Source organism: Protobothrops mucrosquamatus, unplaced genomic scaffold (genome assembly GCF_001527695.2).
Source record: "Protobothrops mucrosquamatus isolate PMUCROS unplaced genomic scaffold, P.Mucros_1.0 scaffold4121, whole genome shotgun sequence".
Classification (NCBI taxonomy): Eukaryota; Metazoa; Chordata; class Lepidosauria; order Squamata; family Viperidae; genus Protobothrops; species Protobothrops mucrosquamatus.
Genome location: NW_015390049.1, coordinates 63,528 through 72,926, shown reverse-complemented (window position 1 = coordinate 72,926; position 9,399 = coordinate 63,528). Strand labels below are relative to the sequence as shown.

The window sequence follows — 9,399 nt, the reverse complement described above, 5'->3', positions numbered from 1 at the left end:
ATTATTATTATTATTATTATTATTATTATTATTATTATTATTATTATTACTATTATTTAAAAACTACATTATGTTTTAGCATCGAGTTAACAGCTAATGGGAAGCATAGTTCAGCACCATGGACAAGTCACAAGATTCTAGTACAGTATATATACTAGTATAGTTACAGTGTTTTCTTCCCTCCCTCTTCTTTCCTCACCCTCTCCCTCCCTCCCTCCCTCTGCTTCTCCCTCTGCCTCCCTCCCTCTCTCCCTCCCTCTGTCTCCCCTCCCCCCCATGTTTGACTTTCTCACTAAGTCATCCTGAAAATCATGGGAGGTTTACAACTGAGTAAACAAAGCCAGATACACACTACGGCCACTTCTGCCTGTAGCTGATGTCTGACTTGTGCGTGTTTGTGTGCATCCATGCATGTGCACATGTTGTGAGAGACAGCCCAAGGGGGAAACAGTAGCCAAGACAAATATTTAAAAAAGAATATATTGGCAAAGAGCGTCAACCATGCATGGTTCAGGCGTGACCCTGTCTTAAAACAGAGTCCAAATGGACCTTTGGGACAAAGTGATGGAACGTCTCTGTGGCTAGGACAAGAGTAATGTATATGTACCCAAACTGACACAACTTATCTCTATCCTCTTCTTGATGGAGAAGTGGTGGTCTAGTGGTTAAGACGCTGGGCTTGTTGACTGGAAGGTTGGCGGTTCAAGACCCAAGCATTGCGTGATGGGGTGAGCGCCTGTTCCTTGCCCCAGCTGCTTCCAACCTAGCAGTTTGAAAGCATGCAAATGCAAGTAAATCAACAGGTGGGAAGGTAACAGAGTTCCGTGTGCCTTTGGTGTATAACCATGCTGGCCACACACCACAAAAATGTCTTCGGACAATGCTGGCGCTCCCTCAGCTAAGAAACAAAGATGAGCACCGCACCCTAGCATCAAACATGACTGGGCAGAGGAAAACTCTACCTTTCTTTTAATCTTCTCCTTGGGAATTTAATTGAGCTTTGATAAACAAAAGAGCCTGCAGGTGGCTGGAGAACATTGCCAGTAAAAAGTAGAGCACTCATCCTTGGTATTTGGGTAACCTGTAATTCAGGTAACAGCAAGGAACCTGCCTCTCAGCCATGAAAATTCCTTGGGACCTCTCTTTGGCCTGGAATAAATAGCCCAGTTTCTTTTTTTCCCCATCTACCTGAAAGGGAAGGGAATGGTCAGAACAAGTGGCCAGGAATCATTTAGCAGCACTGTACCATAAACACAAATATGCATACAATGTACAATTTTCAAGATGTCATAGCCGGCCTGGATAGATCAACACCGAACAGCTGAAGACTAAAAAAAAAGAGAAAGGGAAAATAATTGCTATTTGTAAGAAAGGGTAAAACAGGATGTAGATTGTCCTGGATGGATGCTCACTCTGATGTACATGGCAGAAAAATCTCTGATGTACAGATTTTTTTTTGCTGGCATTATTTTTAGGCAAGTTAAACTGGTTCTCCACTTTGACACATCTGTTTAGCCATCTTTCATAATGGAAGTTAAAACTGAAAGAGTTTAGCTCAATGTAATGATCTGGCACAGGCTTCCTCTGTCTCTCTTTCTCATCCAGAAAGTTGCAATTTTTTATTTATTTTTTTGGCAATCTAACTACCTCTGCACATGTTGACTCCAAGTACTGGTCATTATAAATTGGGAATAATGAGCGTTAAGACCCGCTTTGCCAATTGGCGTGGGGGTCAAAGAGTGACATGCAACTCTGAGGGTGGCTGGTGATGTGATCTGCTTTTTTAGACATGCAATAGCTTAATTTTAACTTTGTTCTTAATTCTATTTTAACTTTGTGGTATCTATGCTTTTATACCCCCTTTTATGTTTGCATTGCAAACTGCCAACTATATTAGGTGAGATGGGCGGTGTCGAAATGTGATAAATAAATAGATTTATTTTAAGCAGATTGAATCAGATGTGGGGGGCACTTTGATGGATTGTCATCTGAAGCCGAGTAGCCTGCTATTTTTCAAGGAGCAGCTAATTTAACTGAACAGAGTAGATTTCTGTGGAAGTTTAAGAGCTCCTCCCCTCCCCCTTTCTCTTTTGCAGGATTGCACCGTGTATGAAACAGAAAATAAAATTCTTCATGTGGTAAGTGCCTCTTGTAGCTTGGGGTGGGTGCGCATGATGCTTCGTGCTGTCTGCCTCATTGGAAATCATTATTTTGCGAATCAAGACTGTACTGCTGTACACGTTTGGTTTCAAGGAAGAGATACTGAATGCAGGGGGATTGATTGCTGGCTTAATGTGCTTTAGAAGAGATTTAAGGTAATTCTCTGATGTGGAAGCCCCATTAGAAATGCAGTTATTTAGCCAAAAAATGATGGTAGTAATTCTTCTCACATTTTATTTATTTGGTTTTACTTAGAATAATTTAGCCCAAGGTTGCTATCCAAACAATCAAGGCAGCTAGCCCAAATAGGTGACTGCTGCAAACCTACATCAGTCGTGAATTTGTCCTTCAAAAGCTATTTGCATCCATCTCCCTTGCAAAGTGGACAGGCTGGAGAAAGGGGTGGGAGGGAGAGGGAGAGGAGAGGGGAGAGGGAGAGGGAGAGGGAGAGGGAGAGGGAGGGAGACAAGAGGAGAGGAGAGGAGAGGGAGATGGAGATGGAGATGGAGAGGGAGAGGGAGAGGGAGATGGAGAGGGAGAGAGAGAGGAGAGGAGAGGAGAGGAGAGGAGAGGAGAGGAGAGGAGAGGGAGAGGAGAGAGGGGAGAGGGAGAGGGAGAGGGAGAAGAGAGGAGAGGTCCAATGCTGGGGTAGAGTAAAGATACTGCCCTTCTCACTGAAAACTACCAAAAGGAACCAGATCATTGGTGGCATATTTTCAGGACGCTGATGTCTCTCTCTTCTGCTTAAGGACCAGAGAAGATGCTGGCAGATATGGATGAAGGAACTATGTGTGTGTGATTTTGAGGAAGTCACTGAGTGCTGGCAATTGGAAATATCTCAGAATTCTTTTGAGCAAGGAAGAAAACCCAAGAGAAATTAACAGCCCAATTTTGACCTCCTATCTTTGTAATCTCCCTCTATTAGGAGATGATGGCCATTTCTGAAAGAAGACGAGACCATGCCAAATAGGGGGAAAAAATGCATACTGTCTTTATATTCTCCTATTCATAGTAATACAAATATTACTACTTTTCCCCCAATATCTCTAGTACAAAAGTGGGCAACATTTGATGCAACTAAGCTGTCTCATCTATAACTAGTGTCACTTTGTGAACACTCAGGGTAGGTTAAAAACCTATATTGACTACCAAGACATCCCAAAAGAATTATTCTCTTCCTTCCACTATTTATAGAATTTTGTTTTTTTTTTTAAAAAAAAAATCTGCAGTGGCATTGTGTTCATTATGACAGCATTACATGTCAGAAGTTCATTGCAGGGCCTTTGTTCAATTATAGATTATAATTGCAAATATTGTTAGACATTTATCACACCTAGAATGTCATTGATCAACAGCAACCAGAACTTACTTTTTCTACCAAAGGATCAATGATCAGCAATTTTTTTAATGCATGCTTCTTATCTATACTCAGACAGAATTCATCAGGATGCTATTATGTATTATAGGAACATGAACCTAATGATATTGATGTTACTTCTATAATCACATTATTTTATGCTTGTCTGGGGCTGTTGGACTTCCCTTCTTATGGTCTGGACTGGAGAGAGTTAATCTAGGTAACAAGAATCTCAGGACCATCATTAATATGTTAAAAGCAGAACTTTTGTCTGTTTCTTTCTTCTTTTTAGATTGAAGGGGCTAAGAGCTTGTCTGTTTTCTGAAGGCAGATAGCTAGCATCAATTTTCTGCTGTAATAACTGTCAGTCCTTTTATCAGAGTGAGGCATAACTCTTTCATCAGCATTGCGTATTCCATATTATTATTATTTTTATCACTATATCAAGGTAGGATTGGGTGATTTGGGGATGCTGATGAGACTTCAGTGGGTAGAGTTCAAATTTGCACTGGTCATAAACTATCCCCAAATTTGGACAATGTTAATGTTGTATTAACAGAATAACTCCAACAGCCTAATCCCAGATATCACAACTCTTTCTTGTTTTATTCATGGAACGGTATCTTGGTCCTATGAGTGCCATAACACCTCCAAGTATTAGTTGGCACTACAGTAGTTGATTTAGACTGCAAGGGCAATGTGGTAGCCAAAGTAAATCAAAAAGTATCATCATATTCTAGTTATATGAAGACATGAAAGAGATAAACCCAAAGTTATCATTAGATCATTTGAGCCTCATCTGCAATGTAGCCTGATTTTGTACCTTGCCAAATTGCACCAAAAAAATATAAAATCCTTTTTCTCATGATGTACGAATTTTCCTGCCAAAATTTAATACCTAAAGTACCATGGGTCAAAGGCTAATCTTTCAACACTGAACTCTCGGTAAACAAATGAAGAGTGCAAAAATGTTTGTGCTGAACAAAGCAGTTTTGTGCTGTTTGAAAAGTCCTAGCGAGCAATTCTCTGCATAAGATTCAGGAAGAACACATTGACTGATACGAGAAGAGGAAAGGTTTTCCTGAAACATTAGGAGAAAGTGCTTGACAATCAAGCAGTTTGATCACAGAAACAATTAGAACAACGATGCTTGTTTCCCCTTTGTTGGAAGTTTCCAAGAAGCATATTTGAGAACAATAATACAGTGTAGAAGAATGTCTCTGAACATCTCCAGGTAGGCTGGAAAAACTCCGGCTCAAATCTTGGAGAATCTCTAGTCAACTACTGTTCAAACATAGCTCTTAAGTTCTAGTGGAACATGGGTATGGTTTCATGGGATGTATGAACCTAGCCCATTGTAGCTTGCTCAACAACAGCAACAATATGCCTAAATATGATGTGAATCCACTGTATTAGAACAGTGAGGAGAACAAAACAGCTTCTGGAACAGATAGTCCAAGAAAATGCTAGGCCAGTGATGGCGAACCTTTTAGAGACTGAGTGCCCAAACTGCAACCCAAAACCCACTTATGCATCATCGGGTGCTGGGTGGGTGTGGCCCATTGGCTGGGTGTGGCCCATTGGGTAGGTGTGACTGCGGTAGTAATGGCAGACTGGGTGGGACTAAAAAGTTCAATCAATCAATTCCAACTTTGCAAGATCTTTTTTTCCCCGCTAGAAATTGAAATTGACTGGTTGATTGAACCTTTTTTTTTTTACACGGCAGCGGAGGCCTAAAGCGAAAAGGTTTTATAAAACCCAGCTGAAGGCCTAGGACTAGGGAGACGGCGCGCGTGCCCACAGAGAGGGCTCTGAGTGCCGCCTCTGGCACCCGTGCCATAGGTTCGCCACCACTGTGCTAGGCTATTTGATGAATAAAAAAGAGGCTGGATCTGGAACAGCTCTGGAACGGGAATACTATGGATGGGAGAAAAATGCTGAGCCGGGTAGCTTTATCCAGGATGGCAAAGACATTGCATATAAGCCTAGCTTTAGTTCATTTTTTTTAAGCATCATTCGCTAAGCCCTGTGAGAATTGCTCTTGGTGGTGCCTGATGAATGGTTCCTCACTTAAATGAGTCTTCTAGGAAGAATAAGAATGATGTGTCAATTAGCATACTAACAATGTTCAGCAACTTACCCCTAGCAACTTGGGATCCCGGATTGTGCAAACTACTGCATGATTAAATAAGTTTGATAAAGGCATTGGTGCTAGCTTGCTCAAATCCTATTCAGACAATGCTGTGATAGGTAGAACCTTAGGCTCATACAAAGCTTTAGCAAGCAACAGAAAACTGACTGGGCAAACAGATGTAAACCTACTAATAAACACAAGGAGATAGCTGATTCCTTATAGATGACATGAAAGGGTAGCAAACAGACGATTTCATAATGTAGTTTGAATCACATATTTCTAAAGCTTGTTTTGTAAACCAATTGGCTGGATTAACCATCAACCCAAGCCCACAACTGCAGTGGCTGGGTTTATACATTGCACTCAAGAAGAAAAAAAAAAAGCAAAACAAAACTAGAGCAGCTTTCCATGATATCAATCTTGGTAATAATTAGGGAAGTGGAGGGGAAAAAATGTTTGTGAAATGTTCTGGTTCAGATAGGTGCATGGTGGGCAGATAACGTTTGAATGTGAGTCTTTGTGCTTCCATTACAATGTTTTGTGCTGAATTCTTTCTCTCTCTCTCTTTTTCTCTCCTCCTTCCCTACAGTGTAAAACGCTGTCTGGTATCTGTGATCATATCATCTCTCTTTCATCAGATTCTCTGGTGTCTCAGTCAGCTCATCTTGAAGTTGTTCATCTTACCAGCATCATGCCCAGTGAAGGTTTGGTAAGCAGGAGCAAAGTAGAAGAATACCAGATTTCTGGAAACAAATCAGATGATTAAAGGGGATTTCAGCCCTACCATAGGTATCATGAAGTCGCTGCTTCAGGTGGTAGATCAGGATAGGTAGCAAACCGAGGTCAAACTCAGACACCAACAGCCCTAGGGATAGTTCTGCCCAATTTTAATGTCTTTATCTATACCAGTCTTTCTCAGCCTTGGCAACCTGAATATGTATGGATTTCCACTCCCAGAATTCCTCAGCCAACATGCTGGCTAAGGGATTCTGAGAATTGAACTCCACACATCTTCAGGTTGCTGAGATTGAGAAACGTTGATTGGTGTACATTGGTGGCGCTGATGTTTCCAATACTGAACTAGGGTGAAGTTCTAGAATGTCCATGAACATCCCATATTGTCAATGAAACATTCATTGTTTGGCTTCTGTGGAAAGAAGGCTTTGCTGTTGTAATGGGATTAAAAATCTGATGGAAATCCAAATCTGATGGAAGAGTGAATCATGTAGAAGAGAAGGATCAGAGGACATACCTTTGAAACTATAGGTCAGTGAGTGATGATGTTATAATACTGTTCTGCCTATGTTCTGCCTAGGTCTAGTTGCCTGTGTCTTTAAGTGTTGCATAGAACATAAGACCCAGCCAAAGTAGGTACTCAAGTAATCATAACAGAGTTGCAATTGAAGAATCCCCAGTTAGGAAACTGAGCCAAAAATCTAGAGGTAAAATGTAATCCTAAATGTCGTCTCTCAATTTCTTCTTTCTAGTTAATTCTTTATATGCAAGCTGTTTTTTTTGTTGTTGTTCTTTTGGCTGCTGGTTTTGGCTCGAGACAAAACTAAAATACATGCCATTGATCCAGAGTCAATTGCTGATATGCTTAATAATTAAATGCATATTTTGCCAATTTTGGGCTCTTCTTCTTGGTTATATCCAAAGAGCCAATCCACTTCTGCTCCAATTATTTCTTTTCACGTATGTGAGATCCTTATACAACATTTGGAAGGAGAAGATCTAGCTCAACATTCCTTCTCCTGTTCTCTTTTCAAGTCTGTTGTATTTTTTTTTTTTTACTAAAATTACTTAGGTTATTGAAAGCAGGGTCTTAACTCTGAGGTTAAAACTGGCCAGATACATATTGCTTTTTTTGGTCTTAGGAGAGCTAAATCTAAGAGCACCTACTCAGAGATCCTTTTAGATCCATCTCCCATTACTCTTCTTATTCGTTCGCCATAGCAATCTTCACTTCACTGTGAAAGGAGCCATTAAGGGGGGGGGGGGACTTAACATAAAAAAACTCAATTTCTCCAAGAGAAATTAACCCGCCCATTGCCAAAACACCCAAGTGATTAAGTAAGTTGTTATTATTCCGACCCTTGTAATAGTAGACCCATGTTCTTCATGGTATAACGACAGAGCTGATGAAGCTCCCTTGCTAACCTGTATTCCTTTCTGATTACTGAAAGAAGAGAATGATAATAAACCCTAACCTTATAGGGCATGACATTTTGATGAACAGATGTGATATTGATATTTGGATGGACAGATGTGAAGAACCTAGCCTGGCAGGGAGGAAGAATCAAGTGCAGAATTAATCTAGAGTCACTCACAACTGTAAAGGACCAAAACCGAATCTCCCTGAATTCCTTGGAACCTGATCTAATTGTTCCCAAGGAAGAGCTGCCAGACTGGAGAGATTCCTGTATTACAGGCAGAACATAATAAAAATAGTTAGCTCAAATTCTGCATAGGTAGGTCTGGTTATTTGCACCTGACAGTTGTTGCCCAGAGCAAAAAAAAAAAAAAAAAAGTATATAAGCATCACAGGGGAAAAAATAATACATTGCTGTGTGAATTTCTCTGTTGTCTTCTTTACTTTTACTTTACTTTTTACTTTTATTTAATTTCTACCCCGCCCTTCTCCCAACGGACTCAGGGCGGCTTATAGCCATTTAAAACAATAAATAATACAATAAATACTAAATTTAAAAAGTAATTAAAACAAAATATTAATTGGCCATTTCTTTTTAAAATTGTTTTAAAAAACCAGATTAAAATATCCCTTAGGCCAGACCTGCTAGCTTAAATAGCCATGTCTTGAGGGCGCGGCGGAAGGAGGGGAGATCCGGAATCACCCGGATCTCTGGGGGTAGTTCGTTCCATAGGGTGGGGGCTGCTTCTCTCTTTACACTTCCTACAATACTCAGCAAAGTTTGAGAACTGTAGAATGTGTGGCTTTAGAGACTGTGGGAAACTTAAATATGTTATACCAGCCCCATTTTGTTGCAGCCTAATAAGGTTGTTTCAGTGTAGGAGAAACGAGAGTGCGCCCTGCCCAAAATCCTCAGTTGTGGGCTAATAAAGGTCAACATCCAAGCCCACAGACCATCACACTGCCTTGTTTTTGTAACTGACGTCATACTCAAGAGATTGTAACTTGCCTACTTTTATGGGGAGAATCTCATCATATGTAAAATACAAAAACATGCTTTCAATGTCTGAAGGAACCCTTCCCACTGGAGAATAAAAGGAATGACAAAAGGAAGCGTCTAGCATTGACACAGCCCCTTTGCATCTGAATTACGGGGGGAAATGCCTAAAGAAAAGGTTTTATTATAACTAATATTTGGGCAGTGCACAACTCCGCTAGGAATTTCTGTCACATCAGATGAAGCTAATCAGCCTGACGGTGCTCAACTTTAGCTACAAAGCACTGTCGCTATTGCTTTGGATTTTTGTCAGATACATTCCCCCAAGAAACATTATTCTTCCTTTTTGAGTTCCATCAAAAATCTTCAATTATCACAGGACTGCAACTCTTGATTTTCCGTTCTTAGTTAAAAAGCAGTGGCCAGTCTACGGAAAAAAAAAAACATTTGTGTTGAGCATGGCGATTCCAAATCCCAAAATGTTATCAGTTGAACTGGAAAAAAAATAGTCTGAGAACTACAGGGCAAGAGTGAATAATCTGACAGGTAAAAGATGAACAGAGATGGAACAATATTTGGCAAAATGCATTTCTCTTTCT

General features: G+C 40.4%; 1 protein-coding gene across 1 annotated transcript in view; it reads left to right on the top strand.

Annotated features, from left to right (window-relative positions):
- Positions 1-9,399, top strand: part of LOC107298602 (connector enhancer of kinase suppressor of ras 2-like) — a gene marked incomplete at its 5' end in the record, with an annotated part of 62,751 nt that overhangs the window by 11,375 nt on the left and 41,977 nt on the right. Inside the window, 2 exons of the mRNA XM_029286574.1 lie at positions 2,097-2,138; positions 6,241-6,360. Of these exons, the coding sequence (XP_029142407.1) occupies positions 2,097-2,138; positions 6,241-6,360 (162 nt within the window). The remainder of the gene's footprint in view (positions 1-2,096; positions 2,139-6,240; positions 6,361-9,399) is intronic.